Genomic DNA, 20278 nt, shown 5'->3' with positions numbered 1-20278 from the left:
GAAGAAAGAGTCGAGGGTTTGTTAACAATAAACAACTACTTTGCTTGTGCATGGCTGTACAGAGATGGGTGCTTGCTGCTCTCCAGCTTGTTTCCACCACCCTCCGGTTTGCAGTCTGGAACCACAGCCCAAAATGTGTCCCACAAGTGCTTGTGACAACCTCAGGGAGGGGCTCATTTATTTACTATACAATCAAGGGGAGTAGAAGCCGCAGGGAAGGCAGGCAGGCAGTCCTGCTTTTACTACAGAGTATTGTTCTTGCATAAGTAGAGCTGTGCCCCTCGATTTGGACTGCCCAGCTCTGTGACTTCTGTTAGCAGCTCTCCCCACCCAAGCACTAGCTAGGTTTAAAGCTAAACTGAGGCTTACTTACAGCCTTGTAGTTAGAAGACTACACTTACAAAAAGTAAATACATTATAACATTAATTCTTAGATTAAACTGTAAATTTAATTCCATAATGCTAAAGCATCTCTGAAGTAGATTCACCTCACATGGTGAAGTACAAAAACTAAGACCACCCCCCACTGGAGGTCATGATCTCCCTGCCTGGCAGATAGCTTTTCCCCTCTATCCTGGAATAAATTATGCAGCTCCCGACCCTGTGCACAGCAGGCAGGATGTGGTAGCAAGGTTAACAGCTTGCTCAAGTCTAGCTGTTCTGTCTCTGGACAGCCAGAGAAGCCACCCTCTGCTTCCCCACTGCAGAGACCAATTCCTGAGCAGCTTGGCTTGGGAGACACCAGCGCCTGCTGGGCGAGTGGCAGCAGGAGGAGCTGTCTCACACGGCCGGCCCCTGCAGCTCTCTACCTACAGGGCGGTGGTTTCCGCAGTGGTGATGCCGGCGTCCTTTGCCATCGCGGAGAAGATGCCGTCCTTCATGAGCAGCTTCTCGGGGCTGTCGAATTCCACAATCTGCCCAGCCTGCAGCACCATCACCCTGGCAGAAAGGAACAAGAAGGCCTCAGCTTCCAGGATCTGAGTGGATAGCACTGCTGGCACCAGCGCTGCAAGGCTCCCTGACCCTCATTCCTCCTAAGCCACTTTATGTGGTTCTCCTCTCAGCAGCAGTGAGGGCACAGCCCTCCTCCCTGTGTTTCTCCCACAAAGATATCACTACTGCATAGCATCCTTACTGTTCTCTTCACCACTGTGTATTACTGCCCCAGGCTCTGCATCCACCTGGCTGCACCCCTGCCCCTCTGGCTGCATTCTTGCTTCCACTGCTGTCTACCTCTCACCCCATCCTAGGAGTCCAGATCCCCATTCCCTTTGCCCCACTGTCCATGGTACCTGTTGCTGTCCATGATGGTGTGGAGGCGATGGGCGATAGTAAGAACAGTGCAGTCAGCAAACTCACTCCGGATTGTTGTCTGGATTAAATTATCAGTTTCCAGATCTACGGCTGCTGTTGCTTCATCCAGGATGAGGATCTTGGCTTTGCGGAGAAGAGCTCGGGCCAGGCACACCAGCTGCCTCTGCCCAACACTGGGATGAGATGAAGAGCATGAGTTACTAGACTGACAATAGCAGACCTTCTGCAAGCCTACTGCATCTCACTGCTCTGACTCCAGCACTGTCCCTAGCCTTTCCCCACTGACCATCTGCCGCCCTGAGCACCATGTCCCTCAGTATCTTACTGTCTGGGCCACCACAGAAGGGTTGGCTCACACTACCTCCCTAACAGCCCTGACTCGGCCATTTTCTTCCGTCTACACTTCCCAGAAGCTTCTGTGCATGATCCCTGGACAGCCACTTTTCTGGAGGCTGCTGTTCCAGGCTGGTCCCTGGGATCTAGAGAAGGGAGGGGAGGTGGGCCTGCATCTGCTCCTCTGCTCACCTCAAGTTCTCCCCTCCCTCGCTCACGAGATGCAGCAGCCCCTCAGGAAGGCCTTGCACATATGTCCTCAGGTGAGCCAGCTCCAGGGACTTCCAGACCTCCTCATCTGAGTACTGGTCAAAGGGGTCCAGGTTCATCCGCAAGGTTCCAGTGAAGAGCACAGGGTCCTGCCAGGGACAGCACCGTGTTCAGCCCCCCCATAGCCATTTATCAGGGGCAGTGGCTCCTGGCCTCCGCATGTGACCACATCTGTTCACACCAGTGCCTGCAGCTGGCAAGGGATGTGGTGACAGCCTGTTCACAGGCCTTTGGCACGTCCACAGCACCCAGGGACACACTGTCATGCAGTGCCTGCGGGGGCCACGCAGCAGTGGGATGTGGAAATGTGGGGATCAGCTCACCTGAGGGATGATGGTGAGATTGTTGCGCAAGTCATGGAGGCCAATTGTTGCTATGTCCACATCATCGATGATGATCTTCCCACCAGCTGCCTCCAGCACCCGGAACAGGCAGTTGGTGAGGGAGGATTTTCCAGCCCCAGTCCGGCCCACAACCCCAACCTGTGGAAGCAGCTTTTTAGACCAGCTGACAGGGCTGTCGAAAGCCGGGCAGTTGCTCTCCATCTTGGTCTGATGGGCCTTCCTGCCCTTACCATCACCCAAGACTGTCTGCTTTGGTTCCTTTCCTGCAGCTCAAGTCCCCAGGAGCCACATCCCATCACCATCCCACCCTAGTGCACGGACTGAAGCCAAGAAGAAGGAAGAATTTTAACAGATTTTCTGTAAAGAGTGTAGTGAGGGCAGAGGCACCTTCTCAGTGCTCCCAATATTACAGTTGATCCCCTGAAGAACCAGATCCAGTTCAGGTCGGTAGCGAACTTTGTAGTCAACAAACTGGATCTCGCCTCTGCTGGGCCAGCCACGTGGTGGGCGCGTTTTTGTCACCCAGGGAGCCTGGGGGAGGGCATAGGAGCATTAGGGGGGTTCACTCTGTTGCTGACTAGCACCAAGCTGTGCAGTGGGTGCTTGCCCAGATCCTGGGTTCCTCACCTCATTCTTCACAGTCATGTACTCATGGACCCGCTCCACAGCCACGATGTTGGTCTCCAGCTCCGAAGATGTCCGCACCAGCCAGTTCAGTGTCTGGGTCACCTGCATGGCACAATCAGAGGATGCAGAGCTCAGTGGCACCCAGGAACAGCCACCTCCACACCTCACCCCAGAAAATTATCCTGGGCATGAGCATACCTGCCCTGGCCTCTAATTCTCCACTGCTGAAACACTGCCCACCTCTCCCCAGTCCTTCTAAAACTTTTCTGCAGCATCTCTGATCCACAACAGGGCCATATTCCTCCCCATGGCAGCAAGTATCCCACTCACACTGGGATGGATATGTGCTTCCCTGGCTCTATAGACAATCCCCAGGTGATAGAACACCCCAGATAATCCCATTTCCATGGATCAGGGCTGGTGGCAGAGCAGCATCGTGCTGCCAGCCCAGAGCTCCCAGAGACAACCCTGTATTGGAATGAGAAAATGCTTTCAGTGACTCACATTGAGAGCGGAGGAGACGGAAAGCCCCACGATGCCACCCTCCAAAGTGCCCTTTGCAATCACTGCCAGAAGCGCAGAGAAGAAAACCACCAGGCTCCCAACAAACTCCAGACGGATGGCCAGCCACCTGCACCAGGAGAGGACAGCTGAAGGGCAGTGAGAGGCAGGGAGGCATCTGCCTGTGCCCAACACAGAGCCCACCAGTGATAGCAGCACTGCACCAGCATCCCTCACACCCAGCCATGAGCACAGTGCTGTGCACATGGCACACATTGCACACATTGGTACATGTACACAGCAGGTCATCTGTGGCCAATTCTGCAAGCAGGTTCATTTATGTCAGTCCATGTCTCACATATAACCTCCTGTGCTGATAATGCCATGTATCAGAAGAGCCCCAACCATTTAACCCTCACACACCCAAATCACTTACCAGTAAGATTCAAAACCAGAAAGTGCCCACATCGCATCCCCACTGGGCCTGCAGGATCACCCTTTTCCCAGAACTCACCAAGAGCATCTCAGCCCTTAACTGCACAGTTCACCCTGCCCAGCCTTTGGACACTTTGTTGGGGGGCATACTTTGGCTTTCAAAATCACCCTAAAATGTTCCATTGCCACAGATGGTGCCCCTATCCTAAACTGCCCCAGTTCCTACACAGACCCTCAATGCCGAGACAAGAGGGAGGACTGCAGGATCCCAGGGACCTCCCTCAGGACCCAGAAACCACCAGGCAGAAGAGCTGCAGGTTGTGCTGTGGCATAAGTGGTAAAATTCACCTATTTGATATTATCCAGGAATAAACACTCTTCTGATTTATGTCCATGGTGATCTCATTATGCTTCAGGAACCGTTCTTGGTGTCCATAGGCCCGTATCACAGAAAGGCCTGACACTGTCTCACCAAAGTGGGAGTAGATGGGAGACCTGGTGACAGAGTCCAGACGCCTTAGCTGGCGTGACGTGGAGATATAGAAGCGCTGAAACAAGTGACACAGCTTGGTTACCAACACAAAGCTCAGCAGCCATGAAGATATTGCTCCTAGCAGGGCAGAATCTTCACTCAAGGCTGAGTTACTCACCAGCACAAAATAGTAGAAGATGCTCAAGGGAACGATAACGACAGCAAAGAATGGAGTGGCCAGGCAGATCACGATCAGTGTGCTAATGATGGCCATGAGACAGGAGAGCCAGCTGCGGAAGGACGTGGGAATGGTCTCATCTACTGTGAAGATGTCCTGGAACATATAAAAAGGTACAGAGAAGCTGTCAGTGACCCCAGAGAGAAGGAGAAGCCCAAAGGCCCCCATACATACAGGGTTCCTACACACACTCCTGTGGTAACACAGTGTCAGATACTTGTAAAAGTATCCTGATGATCCTGATTTGGTGGTGTGGTCACAACCACATTTAGGGCCACAGTTCTTAGCTTGGGAACAGCTGAGTTAACAGAGAAACTTCCTGTAATGTTCCCCTGCTACACAGACCAGCTTTAAGAACTGTATGTTCATCAGGACCTAGGACACAGGAGCAGTAATTGAAGCAAGAAGATGGACAGGGTAATTCTAGGTCCATGCAGGTGCACCAGGTCTCCAGCTGGTCCTCATCCATCTCCTAGCCACACACTCCCTCAACTCAGAGTAAACCCAGGCCCATAGGCTTAATTTTAAGAGATATTTTTATTGCCAAAAATCAGGAGATGGTACTAAAGGAAGAAGTGGAATAGCAGCACACTTGAAATTACCTGTTTGTATTTTCCCTCCTTTCTCATTTTCTCTTTTTTTTTTTTTGACCTTCACTTAGATAGAAAAGATTGTAGATTTTGTTGGATGTCTATAACCAGAAGGATTTCTCATTGTGGGACATGAGTTCTAGGCTCTTACCTCTCATAGTGATCTACTATTGACTCTCTTCTGTTTCTTGACATCTTTCTTGCCCAGGTGACCTCAAACAGGACACATTATCCAGGTGTAAGCTCCTCAGCATTGAGCAGAGGAGATAATAACTTCCTGTGATTTGCCACACTGTCTTTTTAGTATAGCCCGGGATGTAATTTGGCTCACATTTGCACCATGTCCTCCTGGTCCCTTCCTGACCCTCACCTGGGCTCAGCTGTGCAGTGCTCAACAAAAGCAGGGTTATGCCACTACCCAACACACTTCATATGTGGTGGAACAAACACCTTCTCCATGTTGGGAGCGTTCTCTTACCTTGGCAAACCGATTGACGATGCGGCCAATCGGGGTGGTGTCGAAGAAGCTCATGGGTGCACGCAGGATGTTGCTGAGCAGCTGCTGGTGCATGATGCGGGAGGCTTGCATGGAGCCCCAGACAGACAGCATGGTTGCAAAGAGCAGGAAGAGAGCTGCAAGGAGAGCACAGGGCTGTCACCAGCTAGTGAGTGACACTGACCCCAGGCACCCTTTGGCTTGATGGATACACCAAGCAGCACCAAGCCAGCAGCGAGCCACTGGGATAATCCTGCATGTCACCTTCTAGGGAGGCCTCAGCAACTGTGTTCAAGCACAGGGGAGGAACACTAACCGTATTGGAAAGCCCTGAGCCCCAGCACTATGTCTAACCTGATTAAGGAAAATGATCTTAAACTGAGAGGGCAACATAGACTTAGGGCAATTTATGTTGCTTTCAGACTGGCGTGTCCACAATTCAGCCACAAGCTGGAAGGAAGGCAGCACCAGGCAAATGAACAAAATGCTGGGTTCCCCTGCTCCTTACTGCACTGCTGGCTGCGGGCCTTGCAAGTTGTATCCCTCCTGGACCACACAAATGAGGTGAGTGGGAACTGCTGTCCTCCCACACTCACCTTGTGACAACCCCAGTGCCCCAAAGACACCAATCCGCAAGTCCCGCAGATGTGTGGGATAGGTCTGGTTCAGATAGCGCACCGAATCATCAGTCCAGTCACTGAGCCACAGGTTGGTCCCCACGTAGGCAACGTATTGTCCAACATAGCCCATGACAGTCCAGAAGGAAAGGCACCAGCCAACAGCACGCAGGTACCGCACGTACATGGAGAACTTCACCTGGGGACCAGTTGAACCCATCAGACCGCAGGCAATGACACCCAGCACAGCCTTGGGACTCCCCCTTGCTGCCCACAGTGCTCCCCTCCACCACCCCACCCACCAGTCCCAGGCAGCTCTGTCTCCTCTTGGCTGTGGTGTGGCCACAGCCAGCCCACACCAGCTTCTCTGAGCCACAGTCAGGGTCTGGCAGCACCTAGACAGGCCAGCACAGTGATTCCTCCCTCCATCCTCCTTACCCTGCCAGTTTCCACAGCTTCTTTCTCGATCAGTTGCTGTCCCTTCAGCTTCTTTGGGGGCTCCTCCTGGGCCTTCTTCTGGGAACTGGTGCTGTTTTTTCTAAGGCTGCAGGGGGGTGATGAGTGCCATTAGTCACAGGGTGTTGGACTGGTCCTAATCTCCTGGGGGTCCATCCCTGTGCTGCACTGGGTCTTCTTCCACAGTGGTGGAGTCCTTTGGAAAATAATGTCCTAACTGGGACAGCTTTGAGCAAGCTTTGTGGAAGCACTGGACACATAGAGCCGTAAAATTAAAGCCTCGTTCCCAAAAGCAGAACTAGCCACCCGCACGAGTTTCAGGGAAGACTGCAGAGGAAGGCTGTGGCACACTAGTGTGAGTAAAGGCAAAATCAGATGCTCCTGACCCCGAGCAGCTTGTGGTAGGAGCAGGCAGGAAGACTCAGCTGGAACTCCTTGGGAAACCCCCAGATCCCTGTCTCCAAGGGAACAGTGCATGTGGCAGGGGAAAGAGCTGAGAGCTCAGGTCATGTCCCACCTGTGACTCAATTTTCTCCGATGGATGCTGGCCTCTCGCCTCAGGGTCATAGTCACCACATCATCAGAGCGCTCCTCCAGGCAAGGATCAACATCTTCATCAGCCTCCTCCTCATCCCCAGCTAAAGCAACGGCTACAGGCACAGGGATGAGGGAAGGTAGGGTCAGGCATTGAGGAAAGAGGAGATCCATACACCACACCTCCGCTGCACTCAGCCCAGGCTGTGTCCTACCACCACATATCTAACCTTCTCCAACCTTGCTGCAAGACCAGCACAGCAGGAGGAGGAAGGAATACATTGTGCTGGAGGGAAAGCTGAAAGGGGACATAGGGCTAAAGGCCTGCACAGAGGCAATCTCTGCTGCTGACTTCTCCCATCACCACTGGCCAGGCCTCAAGCAAAGATTTGTGCTAGTTTAGTAGGTGCAAGAGCTGGTAGGTCACATCACTCCAGCTCAGAAGCATCTCCTTGAGCAGGTGGAGATGAGCCCTGGGAAGGGAATAGCCAGGCTGCTGCTGGCAAATAGGCTGAGCCCTGACAGGGTAAGCATCCACCTGACCTGACACCACCCACAGCACTGGTGGACATGATAAAGATAAAATATTGTCCAGTGGGATGTTGAGAACAAACCAAGGGATCTTTCTGACCCCAGCATCACAAAAATATGGAGCCTGTTGCAACATAAGATTTTTGGACCCATAATAAATGGAGTAAAAAATTTAAACAGGTCCTATCCTGGATGTTCAACATAATGCCTGAATGCAAATCTTAGTCAGGAAGTTATTGTGCTGCTGATTGCCAGAAGCTGAGAAGAATTCATAGTAGCCACCATCAGTGCCTGGGCTGGATAGGGCCAGGTCAGGCTGACAGATCAGATCTTCATATCCCCAAGATACATGCACAGCCACTCTAACTGACACAGCCCCACTGTGTTCCCAGTACCTGCAGTATTTTCCTCTGAAACATCCTCCTCCTGGTTTCCATACAAGTTCAGGAACTGGGAAAAGGCCCCCTTATTTGCAAGCAGGGTGCTGTAGGAGCCATGCTCAGACACTGCTCCTGCTGTCAGCACCACGATGTTATCGACCTCGGGCAGGAAACTGATACTGTGCGTCACCAAGATCCGTGTCTGCAACAAAGGGGTTGCAGGGTAGTGAACATCAGAGCACCCCTCATCCCCAGCCATGGGTCTTCAGGCTCTCCATCTCCCATTTGGGGACTTGTCTGCTTATCAACGCCTGGCTGTGAGGACACAGGGTGCCCCTCTGGGGACCCTTGAGGCCTCTCCTGCCTGCTGCAGCTCCATGTGAAAGCTACAGGATTCCTGTCTGTCCCAGGCAAGCAACCTCAGACTTCCTTGGATTGCTAACACCATGCCCATGCCACTCCTGCCTGGCTGGGTGGTGGGTTGCAGGGTACAGGTGCTCACCTTCTTTTGCAGCAGCCCTTTTGGCCCCAGCACATTCTCAAAGAGGTACTTGCCCACGTGGGCATCTACAGCAGACAGTGGATCATCCAAGATGTAGATGTCTGCATTGCTGTACACTGCCCGGGCCAGGCTGACCCGCTGCTTCTGGCCCCCACTCAGATTGATTCCCTGGAAAGGAAGGACCTCCCTGGACATGGAGCTGGCACAGGGCAACAGCTCTGACCTCTGCCGCAGGTGCTATTGGAAGCCCATAGTGCTCAGGGCTGATACCTTCTCTCCAATCTCTGTCTGGTCACCTGCAGGCAGTAATTCCAGGTCTGGGAGGAGGGCACAGGCCTTGATGACCTTCTGATATCTGGCTTCATCCAGTTCTGACCCGAAAATGATATTGTCTTTCAGTGTGGCATTCTGGATCCAGGCCTGCTGGGGGACATAGGCCAGGGAGCCCTAGAAGGACAGACAAGAACAGCTACCTGTCAGAGATCAGCCTGAGCACTGACACGTCCTGCAGCCTGTCCTTGCCCTGAGCCACCACTCTGGGATAGTCCTGCCCTACTTCCCCGTTGAGCTCCAGGCAGCTCCAAAACCCTGTGCACCAGCTGGCTCCTCTCACCTGAATGTTGATGTGTCCCTTGATATTCTCCATCTCCCCAAGCATAGCTGACACCAACGAAGATTTGCCCGAGCCCACAGGCCCCACCACAGCCACCAGGCTCCCAGGTGTGATATCCAGGGTGACACTGCAAAGACACAGGGGCTGAGGAAGCAGCACTGCCAGGTCACCTGTCAGTTCCTGTGTGGGACCAGCACAGAGCAGTGTCTCTGGGACACTCATGTCTAGCAGCACTGTGAGAGGTGATTGCCCTCCCCAGCTAACAACACAGAAAGTCTCCCTCTCCCCAGCCCTCTGCCCCTGATGTGGCACAGAGCACTCACTCTCTTATGGCAGCGTTGCCGTCCTGCTCCCAGGCAAAGGTGGCCTCTGAGAAATGCACAGCACTGCCTGTCAGAGAGAGATGTCACTCAGAGAGGGGAAAGCCCAGGGCTGCACCAGCCTGAGACCCCCAGGGAGTACTCTGGAGGTTCACCTGCCTGCAATGGGGTCATGGTGGATAGCTGAGGTGTCCAGGTCACCTCCACTCAGGTAGCGCTCCAGCCTCGCAGTTGACACATTGGTCTGCCATGGCAGAAAGAGGATGAGGATGGCACATGGGCATGGGGTGCAGCTGGGTGGGCTGGCAAAAGCCCCATAAGCAGAGCCCCACATCACAGTCCCCACCCAACCTCTGGGCCCCAAACCTGTGTTATGCATGTGAGTCCTGTCCCACCCCACTGCCACAGACCCCTGTGCACTGACCCCTGGGGGTCCATCACACACCTGAGCCCCATGTGCTGGTTTGGACAGAGGTCATAGGATCCCCCTACACCCCCTGCCCTATGTGAGGCCTGACCTGCACCAGGGAGGAGAGGACCATGGGCAGCATGGCCATGGGGAAGCGCAGCACATTGAAAAGGGAGATGGCAGTGAAGGCCTTCTGCGCATCCAAGATGTTGTTCTCATTCACGAGCACATAGACAGCAAAGCTTGCCAAGGAGACCTAGGACAGATATCAGGGAAAGCCACCATCCATGTGTTTGTGTGCAGACCAGACCCTCTCACTGCCCCAAGGCCTCAGTAGCGCCTTTGTGCTGGGGACCTGTTCCCTTCCTGCCTCCGTTCCCCTTTGAGCCCCATCTCATCACCCCAATGAGATTCCTTTCCACCACAGCTCTCCTGCCAGCAGCAAAAACCATGATCTATATCCCAAGCATCTACCAGCCAGCCCCTTCCTTGCTGCAGAAACTCCAGCTCAGGTTCCAAATATTTCCCATTGCCTTGGACAGTGCCCAGTCCCAGCTCAGAGTAAGGTACACCCTCCCCAGAGCTGTTATCACTCACCAGGAAGGGGGCACATGTGAACACGAAGACAGAGACTGACTGCAGGTAACCAAAGTTCACCAAGTTCTTGAGCTCACGTGCCCGGATATCAATAACTCGTTTCTCAAAGGAGGGCTCCCAGGCAAAAAGCTTCAGGATCTGCAGGATGAGCAGGGTGAGTGGATGCTGGCCTCACAGGAATGCCCACCTCCACATTCAGCTCACTGGTGGCCAGCACCTCCATCACCAGCTCCTGGCTTGCTCAGAAGCCTGCTTGGCCACTGCATCTCCCCTCTCCTGTGCTGCTTATAGCATTTCCCTGTTGCACTCCCACTCCCTCAGTCTCAGCTTACTGGTCACTGCCAGTCTCTCTGCCACCATGCCACTACCACAGCCAGACAGGAAACACTCAGAAAACCTCTCTTGGCTCCCAAGTCTTATTCCAAGTATCCAGAGCTCCTCCTCAGCCAACTTTTGAAAAGATGAGGCAGCCAAGGGAATTGCAGAGACCCAAACACAGGGCCCTCAAGCTAGGCTAGCACTGGTGTTGTAGGGTTATACAGGTGTGCTGCCTCCAGGTACAGTGCACCAAGAAGACGGGTGCAGCAGCTGCCCAGAGAGTCTCCACTCCACTGCTCACCTTGATTCCATTGAGCATTTCAGTCATTATTTTCATGCGTTCATCCTTGTTCTTCATGTTCCTCTCCTACAAACAGAAGAGACAGATATCACCTAAAACAGACAGCAGCTCAACCTTGGAAATACATTTGGGCTGCCACAGGGAAGAGAAGGATGGGCTCCACAGCCTACAGAAGTCATCCCACGAAGCTGAGCCTTGGCTCTCTGTGGCTCTGGACAACGTGGGGGAAAACACCACCCTGCTGTCAGGTAGAAGCTAAAGTTTTATCTTATGGTTGGCAATATCTCATTTTTAGCCCTCAAGGCTGTGCCCAGTCTGGTTCAAGTTCAGCTGTGATGGTAGAAGAGATCTCACCTGTCTCCAGTGCATGGCAGCTGATCGCCTCTGGCTCAGGCTAGAGACACCCCCAGCCCAAGTGAGATCAACTTCCTAGGCTGGGAAAGATCCACAGCATAAAAGCAAAGAGTAGGGAGTGTGGAAAATGAAGGAGAGGAGCAGCAGTGGGGTTGGATGTGGGAGGATATTGCATCCTACTAACCTGAATGGTTTTGGCCTTGGCAACCAGGAATGCGTTTATGGGGAGGAGCAGTACCATGGTTCCAATGCCAGCCAAGACAGAAGGGCCCAGCTCTCCCCACAGGAAGACAATAGACAGGATAATTTGCAGGGGGGATGACCACAGCTGGTGAATAAAGTTGGCCGCGTCCATGAACCTCTGGGCATCAGCTGACATCAGATTCACAGTCTCTCCCACCGTGGACTCCTTGCGGGTAGCTCCGGACATGGTGAGCGACTGGAAAGAGAAAGCACAATCAGCACAAGCCAGTCTGGGAGTAGCCCTGCTGCCAGCAGCATGACTCAGAGCAGGGAATTAGCAAACCAGGCTGAAACTACTTCTGGTTTTGCTCCTGGTGCCTCTGTACTGGCCACCAGTGCTCTCCTCATTTCCTAGAGCCACTGGATGCTGGGTGAAAGGAAAAGCACCCCTGTGCAGGAATTCTAGTGGCATCTGCCCTAGGTGTTGCACTGCTCTCAAGAGAAACCTCACTCAGCCCCTGGTAGCTGCCAAACACATGGCTCCAGCACACAGGTCCCAAGCAGAACTAGGGCTCACAGTGTCCTCAGTGCTGGGTGGGTGTTCCCCAAACTCTCCCCGCACCTTCTGGGAAGGAATGTGAATGCACCCCAGGTTGATGGGGTAGGCAACAGACAATTTTATCCACAACCCAGCTTGGAGAAAGCCAACAGGGATGATGACAGGATCATGCAGACCTTCTTGTAGATGGCAGCGATGAGACTGGCTCGCACATTTATGCCAAGTTGGAAGCACAAGCTGAAGTGCTGCTGCAGGCAGAGGGACTGGACCAGCGCTGTCAGGAAGAGCAGGATGGCATATAAATAGCCTTGCCAGGCAAAGGAATCCTCATTTGACACAAAGGCAATCAGCAGCCTGGTGGGGCAAGAAGCTCATGAGACACACACTCTACTGAGATAGACCCAAGCAGGATGCTCCAAGCAAATGCAGGGAGAGCATCCTCACAAGAGTGGTGAGCAAAACCCTGCCCCAGAGAGCTGGCTCAATGGTCAGCAAGCTGGGAACCCTGCTCTGCCAGAGACACAGCGGTGGGTCACTAATGTAAGATCATCCACAGAGACTGTGCTGCTCTGCAAAACAAAGTGGGGAGGCCCTGCTGGGCTGAGCTGCACTTGAGTCCTGCAGTGACCCAAAGAAGGGGGCACCTCCCTCCAGGGAGGGAGCAGGACTGCACAACAGGATGCAAGGGAGCAAGATATCACACAGAAGAGCTGGCAGCCAGCTTAGATCAGTTCTTTGTTAAACTGTATCCTGTTCTGCCATTTTTGGTGAGGGCACAAAATGTCCCCAGGGCCTGTGTCTGGGAGAGGCACACATATGGAGATAGTGGGGTTGGATACAGTGCACACCCCGGGAGGAGGTGGGTCTGGGTGCAAAGACAGGACAGAGAGAAAGGACTCACTTCAGTAGCTGGGGGCTGACAAACACAAGTGCATCATGCACCACCTTGAATGCCACCGCTAGCAGGAGGTTCTGCTGGAAGGTCTTGCCCAGGGTTTTCAACAACCAGCCCCTGGGGTAATCCTTGGGAGGGCCTGAGTCCTCCTTGTCTCCCTTCTTCTTCTTCTTCTTTGGCTGCTTCTCCTCCTAAAGGGAAGCCCACACAGAAGTGAGGGAGCTGGTTTTGAGGGAGCTGCATCTGGAAGGATGCTTCTGGACAGTCCCTCACAGACCCCAGATCAGATATCCTGAATGAAGCCTTACCCTCAGCTTCTGTCACATTCCCTTTCACTGATCTCTGCTTATATCTTACTCACCCAGGACTGACACCGTCTCTTTTGTACCAAAGACAGTTGTTAAAACCCAAACCAGCCTGAACCTCTCAGGCCAAAAATCAGGCAAAAATCATGAAGAATCTGAGGCCAGGGGTGGTCATGGAATGATGTTCACTCTGACCTTGTTACTGGAGAGTATCTGAAGTAGATAGACATAAGGGAACTGCTTATACTGCAGATCTGAGGGTGGTTCCTGTCTTTATGAAAGGCAGAAAGATGGAGACTTTCTTGGTCTCTCAGAATATGGGGATCTGACAAGGACATGACAGGAAGACCCTGTCATGGGCTCCCCTATCCTTGCCCACAGTCCTGTAAGATCAGAGAAGAGAAAACCCAGCAAAGAGGGCTGCAGGGAGGTGAGGTGACCCTACTCCCTGAGGCTGGACCTGGATGTCTTAGTCTCATACAAGGCCAAGAGTAGGAATGGATTTACCAGGACCAGGATGTCTTGGCTCTGGGCCTTGCTCATGCTATTCCCATAGTCTAGGTCACCTCCCCGGTGTCTCTTCTTGCGTTCCCGTTTCTCCAGTTCTGCTCTGGCCTTCTGCATTGTAGTCTTCATGTTCTTCTCAAAAGCAGTGTAAAGTGCCTTTGTCTTGTCTTTATCTTTCAATTCCCAGACATCCTCTATCTCCAAGGGCTTGCGATAGCCCTTGAAAACCATGCTGTGGAAAAAAGACATCCCATGATACTTGTTGGACACTCATTGCTGCAAATGCAGAGCCTTCACACCCATCCTGGCCCCAGGCTCAGGCTGCACAGACTGCACCCAATGTGGTGCCTCTCCCAGATAACTCCAAGCAGCCTATGCTGCAGGTTCCCCTGCATTTTGCCAGCCTGACCTCCCTTAGAGCCCTGCTCACCTGCTGTACCATTCAAACGTGATGGAGCTCAGGAAGGAGGCTGTCACCTCTGGGTTCTATGGTACAAAGCAAAGGGGGTACTGAGAGATTGTTTATGCTGGGGGATGGTTTTGACATAAACTGATTTAGCACCCCCAGCCATTAAGGAGCCTCATAGGTTTCAAACTGTGCCAGCTCCAGAAATCTCAGCTCAGAGGCAACAGCAGCCCATCCTGGACACACATGCAGATGGCCCATGCTGCAGGCTCCAGCTCTTGCTGGGCCCTGTGCTGAAGTACTCAGGTCCCCCCAAGGAGCCTGGAGCCTGCATGGAGCCTGCCCTGCCCCACACAATGCTCAGGATGTGGTGCCCCAAACCTACTCCCATGTAGTCCTCGCACCTTCTTCCCGATTTCCTTTGTTTCTGGGGCAATATCTGAGAAGCCTGAGATGAAGAAGAGCATCAGCTGGAGCCCATAGGAGATGAAGAAAAGGATAAACCGTGGCAGATCAGAGATTGGTTCCTGCAGAAATGGAAAGCCCAGGGTTATTGCTGGGGGTCGTCTCAAGGCCCCTAGTACTCCAGAGACAAGATCCATCCCCTGGCTGAGCCAAACAGAGCAGTGCAAAAACTACCTCTGAGTCCTGGATCAGCTTCCCTTTGCCACCTCTCCTCACTTCTCCATGACCTCCTCCCATAAGTGTTTAAGGGGAAAAATTAGTCCGGGAAAGCTTATACTTCCCCAAATAGACAGGAGGAATTCAAACAGCAATTCCTTCTCAGGTCTTCTCTGGTTCCCCAAGGTCCCCAGGGCAGCTGGTACCTCAGTGATACCACGGAGAGCTTGTCAAGAGAAGAGTATGAAGAAGCTTTGGGAACAGAAGAAGAACATGGGGAAGCACAGAGCTTCCTGTGAAACCCAACCTGCAGGGCTTTCCGGACGAGCGACTGGAATGGCAGTATCCCACAGAGAAGGGACAGTGTCCAGAAGCAGAAAAGCACCCCTGAATCTCTGCACAAGCAGAAGCGTCGTGCATAATGGATCAGCAGGACCATGATCTGGGGAAAGAAAATCAGTCAGATCTGCAGGACTAGGTCTGGCTCTAAAATTGCCTTTGGAGCATGTGTCCTGGCATGCTAGCACACATGATCTGCTGGGATTCACTGCCCTGAATACCCTGAACACACCACCAACCCTTCACAAGCTTCAGAATTAATTATATATGAAAAAAGATTTATTCCAGAAGACATAAGATCAGGTTTGAATGGACCCTGACATTACAGCAGGTCACTGTTACTCTTTTCAGCTGTTCTCACTCCAGATTCTCAGACATAGAAAGCAGTTAGGGGTCACACCCTGTCTCCTGCACCTTGCCTCCAGACCTGGAACTGAACACAGATCACGTTCCAGCAGTGCAGCCTCTCTGGGCAGTCCCCCTTATCACCTCACACAGACTCTGCATGTGAAACTAACTGACATGACAAAGTAAGAAAGAAAGCAAATGAGGGTGCTATTTTGATTTTAAGTGTAGATCCTGAGCATTTGTTAAGACTATTAGAATACCCCATCACACAAGATGTCTGTAACTTCCGTGCACATATTCTGTCAAGTTAATAGCCGCTAAGCCCTCTTTAGCCAACTTTCTCCTCTGCCTGGGTATCCCGTGGTACTTTTTGGCTCTCTGCACAAAACTGAGCAGCTGTGAGACATCAGAGCAGCAAGCCACGGTCTGATGTTCACACTGCAAAATCAGTCCTGTGAAACCATACTGCTCCTAGTAAAGGTTCTGTCAGAGAGCACAGCTATACTTGCAGACATAGAATCATCCCAGTTTTAAGGATAACAGCAGTGAGCACTGTACAATCAGGCCCCTGCCCTCAACCTGTCGCCCTCATGAACCACCCACACAGGTTTGGGGCTAGTCCCACCCAATTTCCAGGCTACCCTTTCGTTGTAGACACAGCTTCCCACTGATCTCTGTACTAGGGAAGCCTTGTACTTCTTGGTGCTGCAGTCTCACCCTGTCCCTGGAGACACAGAGCACATTTAGAGCTGAGCCCTTACCCCGGTGGCGATGTACAGGCTGGGGTTTGTGTACAGGACAGCTGGCACACCACCCTGCTCGGCATCCTCTACAAATGCCAGGGCCAACTCCGCCACTGCCGCCAGCACCAGCAGAGCAGCCAGCACCTGTGGGGAGAGAGGGCCAGCCTATTGCAGACGCTGGGAACCACTGGGAGACAACAGAGTTTGGTATAAAATACACCCGTACATCCTTACATCCTTTTCAACGCAGACTTGGCCTGGGAGAGTTTGCAACGTGTAAACGTGCCACAGTTCCACAGGAGTACTGCCATCATTTTAAGTCTGGAAGATTAACAGCCTACAAGAGAGGCCCCAGTACACACTCTGCCCTCCTTCCTAGTGCATCTCTCCCTCTTATGCCCTCTGTCCCAGATATGCCTTCTGCTGAACTCTCCTTTACATTTATGTCATGAATGTTCCCTATCCCATTGCTCCTTCCCTCCTACACTTCTCATCTCTCCATCCCCCACCTGACTGTAGCACAGTCTTTCCACTCATACCACCAACATCTCAGGCTGCTCCAGCTTGTTATCTGTACCCCCTCAGCTCCACTCTACCTGTTTGATGATGTAGAGTTTGGTCACAGAGGATTTCTTGGCTTTGGATTTGCACATGGGCAGGAGCTGCCATGGGGCCAAAATCCAGAAGAAGCCAAGGGGAATCCAGACCACCACAGTCTGCTGGAAGCACACAGGCAGGTCGGCATCTGGACGGGCAAGGTAGGAATCATTCTGGGGGCAGCAAGGACAGAACACTAAGTCACTTGCAATGGTTTGACTCTCACTTGGCACACAGGACAAGAGCCAACACTCCTATAGGTTCTGCCCACCGAGCTCCACCCTACTATACCCCCCTTCAACACCCACCCTCCTGGATGAGCATTTCAGCACTCAGCCAAGGTCCAAGCAATATTCCTCTCCCCATCTCTGCCTGAATGTGGGATGGCCATCCCTTGCTGGAGCCAATCCAGCAGAAGCAGCTGAAGCCAAATCATTCCCCAGATGTTCATACAGGGTGTCCTGTGTTCCCAGATGAGCTAAAACAGGACAGAGCTCAGCCAGAGAGCTGTCATCACCTCACTGTCTAGTGAACACTGTGCAGGCAGTGCATGGTTCTTAGTGCCATGGCACTCCTGGATAAACCCCAGAACTTCTGCCAACCATTGGCAGTTGGGTCTCACTGGCAGGACAAGCTGTGAGCCTTGGAATCCACTGCTCTCCCCCCGCACAGGGTGCCCTACACTGAGAACAGGCAATGGGGATGATACAGCCACTCACCCAGAAGACAGAGCCGCAGAACTTCTCCAGGGCCACTGACATAGCTCAGGGGAGAAGAAAGGGCAGCTTGTTCCTCTCCCTCTGCCCAGCTGAGAGACCTGGGCAGATGCTTGGGATAAAAGTCCCCCCACACCCTTCAAGCGGTCTTGGGACAAAATCCCTGATGACACACAGTTATTTATTAACTCAGTGCTATTGCACAACCCCACAAATCAAAGCAGTGACCAAAAGGGCTTGGGAAGCTTCGTAGACTCAGAAGGGAGGAGAGGAAGATCCAAGAAAGAGATCAAAGGGGAGATACTGGGAAGTCACAGTCATTGCAGGACACCACAGCCATTGCTCAGAAAGCGTAGCCTTGATCAGTGCACACCAACCAACACAAACTCACCTGGACCCGCTAAAGACATGACTTTGATACAACAGACCTCTCTGGTGAGAAGCCTGCCGAATGCCAACAAAAAGTCGAGCTATGGCTGGTCCTACTGAGGCTGGTAGCACCTGGCAAGGGGGCCTGTGATACCAGCAGTGCCCTAGGCCTGGGAATCTTCAGTGTCTTGCAGCTGAGCTGACTACATGCTATACTAGTCTGAGTCCTCAGGATCCAGGTTCCTTTTACTAATTTCTAGCCTGAAGATTTTCCAAACTACTTCCTTTGGTTCTTTCTTTCCCACACTTCCATGTTGTCTGAGTGTTATAGGAGTTGGCTGACCACAAAACCCCAAAGAGATTTTGAATCTTCATTCTAAGGTAACCCGCAACATCTGAGACAAAGAGGATGATTTCTGAGAAGAGTGATTGCCACTGAACCCTTGTTGCTTAGAATGGCCTAGGTGTGACAGGGACACTTGGGGACTGTGCTGCTAAGGCTGGAACTGGATTTGCTCGGTCATGTGTGCTCTTGAAGAACGGTAAATAAAGGCGTAGAGTAAAGTGACTGCAATGATTGTGCTGTCTCATTGTACACAGAGTTACAAGATAACTCAGAAGTCAAGGGTGACATAATGAGTAATTGATCAGGAGTCATCAGTATCAAAGAAAGGCTCAATGTCCAACTCAGCGGTTAATTATTAGCAGTTTGTCTGATTAAATCCACGTGTTTTTTAAATAAAACTATCCCTAGTGCTAGGTCCTCCAGGGCAGAACCAATACACTGCTCATGAGAGCTGTAAACTGATGCCATGAGTAAGAAGTGAATGGAACTGTCACTCAGCCCTTCTCCATCTGGGCTGCTAATGTGATTTTTTTTTTCTGACACTGGCTCACACATCCTCTGCCTTGCTCAAAACCACCTGGAGCACCTTTTTATATAACACCCCATCCCATTGCTTGTCTCAGTTTTTAGTACAGGTCACAGCTCATGCTCACCCTGTCTTCAGTCTCTCAGAGTTAAGTGCTGCCCTCAGCACAGGACTCCAATCTCTTTGATGTTCAAAGCAAGCACAACCCACTTTCTCTACCCTCACAGCTGGGGAATGCCCCTCCTAAAAGTCCACAAAGCTTTTCTGTCCTTCAGCTCTTTCTGTAAATCTTCCTCCACTAAAATACCCAGAAAACATTCACTGGGACAAAGATAATCTACGTAGTAGCACTTATTTGGCCAGCAATATCAGTTTCCCTGTGCTCCCCTGTCTTTATCCATGTTGTACAACATTTTATAACTTTTCAAAACTAGGCATGGGTTCATGCCTGTCTCACACAGGGTCGGGTCTAGAGGTCTCTGCCAAGCAATCGACCAAATTCCTCCAGCCCTCCCTGCTCATCTCTTCTCTGAAGGGTTTGTTTCTCTGCCTTGTCATGATCTTACTCCAAACTCAAAAACTTGGGGCAGCTGGGTCAGCAGAATATTGATCTAAATTGAGCTACCAGTATCATAATCATGACTCATGAAATCTCAACATAAGCCATGAACTCTTAAAGTGGGTAGTCTAAATGATATTGACTATAACCACAAATTTAATTACATTTTGCAAGTTTGGATCTTTCCTATAGCCTGTACATCTGTCAGTGCTGAAGCAGGCTCTGGAACCAGCACCCAGCACTATGCAGTCATTCCCCTCCCAGCTCCTCTGTTAAGAACTTAAGTTCCCAAGGTGTTTTAGGAAACACAAACACCTCTGATAGATCCATGTGAAAATGTACCCTTTAAACTGAAAATACATAGTCTTGGTGATAGGTTTTCAATAATATGATTCTATTTAAGGTGACAAAGGTGCTGTCACCTTGTCAAGTATCACATTTTTTCACATATCCTCACAGGCTGTAAACTATTGCCAAGATAGGAAATCTGTACCCTGCATTTGCTTCCTGAGGTCCACTATCTCAGCTATCAGAGGGATTCTCTTCAGTTTTGTGATGTTTTACACAAAAGCAGGCAGCAAGGATAAAGGTGTTTTACCTCTAGGTCTCTACTCTTCTAATGCACCAGTCTGATGCTATTCAAATCTTTCACTGGGCATTTTACAGAGTAACTGAAATGAATCTGAGGCTTCAATCCTGACTAGGCA

At 51.7% G+C, this 20278-nt stretch overlaps 1 protein-coding gene across 3 annotated transcripts; it reads right to left on the bottom strand.

Annotated features, from left to right (window-relative positions):
* Positions 1-170: 170 nt before the first annotated feature.
* ABCC2 (ATP binding cassette subfamily C member 2) lies at positions 171-19818 on the bottom strand. Of its 3 annotated transcripts, XM_062496456.1 has the most exons (32): positions 17775-19818; positions 17055-17228; positions 16477-16602; positions 15336-15470; positions 14812-14934; positions 14432-14487; positions 14002-14233; positions 13196-13377; positions 12471-12648; positions 11737-11991; positions 11199-11264; positions 10580-10717; positions 10092-10238; positions 9729-9817; positions 9577-9639; positions 9254-9380; positions 8911-9087; positions 8641-8808; positions 8154-8340; positions 7211-7343; positions 6676-6781; positions 6217-6436; positions 5603-5757; positions 4475-4630; positions 4173-4372; positions 3393-3519; positions 2889-2990; positions 2649-2792; positions 2241-2399; positions 1840-2006; positions 1293-1487; positions 171-939 (listed from the first exon to the last, which is right to left on the bottom strand). In XM_062496456.1, the coding sequence occupies exons 1-32, from the start codon at positions 17814-17816 to the stop codon at positions 810-812; spliced, it is 4659 nt and encodes a 1552-aa protein (XP_062352440.1). In that variant the 5' UTR covers positions 17817-19818; the 3' UTR covers positions 171-809. The 3 variants fall into 3 exon arrangements, with proteins under 3 accessions (XP_062352440.1, XP_062352442.1, XP_062352441.1); XM_062496458.1 differs by lacking the exons at positions 15336-15470; positions 16477-16602; positions 17055-17228; positions 17775-19818 and adding an exon at positions 15047-15187 and having other exon boundaries at positions 13196-13380; XM_062496457.1 differs by lacking the exons at positions 15336-15470; positions 16477-16602; positions 17055-17228; positions 17775-19818 and having other exon boundaries at positions 13196-13380; positions 14812-15089.
* Positions 19819-20278: the final 460 nt, after the last annotated feature.

The sequence above is a fragment of the Cinclus cinclus genome, chromosome 7 (assembly GCF_963662255.1).
Source record: "Cinclus cinclus chromosome 7, bCinCin1.1, whole genome shotgun sequence".
Taxonomy (NCBI): Eukaryota; Metazoa; Chordata; class Aves; order Passeriformes; family Cinclidae; genus Cinclus; species Cinclus cinclus.
The sequence above is the reverse complement of the archived record's forward strand: the minus strand, read 5'-3'. Positions and strand labels throughout refer to the sequence as shown.

Coding starts and splice junctions, on each gene's coding strand:
- ABCC2 (XM_062496456.1), bottom strand. CDS start 17,816: ATGTCAGTGGCCCTGGAGAAGTTCTGCGGCTCTGTCTTCTGG. Junction 10,718..11,198: donor AAATGCTCAATGGAATCAAG/GTGAGCAGTGGA, acceptor CTCATCCTGCAG/ATCCTGAAGCTTTTTGCCTG. Junction 7,344..8,153: donor TTCAGAGGAAAATACTGCAG/GTACTGGGAACA, acceptor CTGTGCCTGTAG/CCGTTGCTTTAGCTGGGGAT.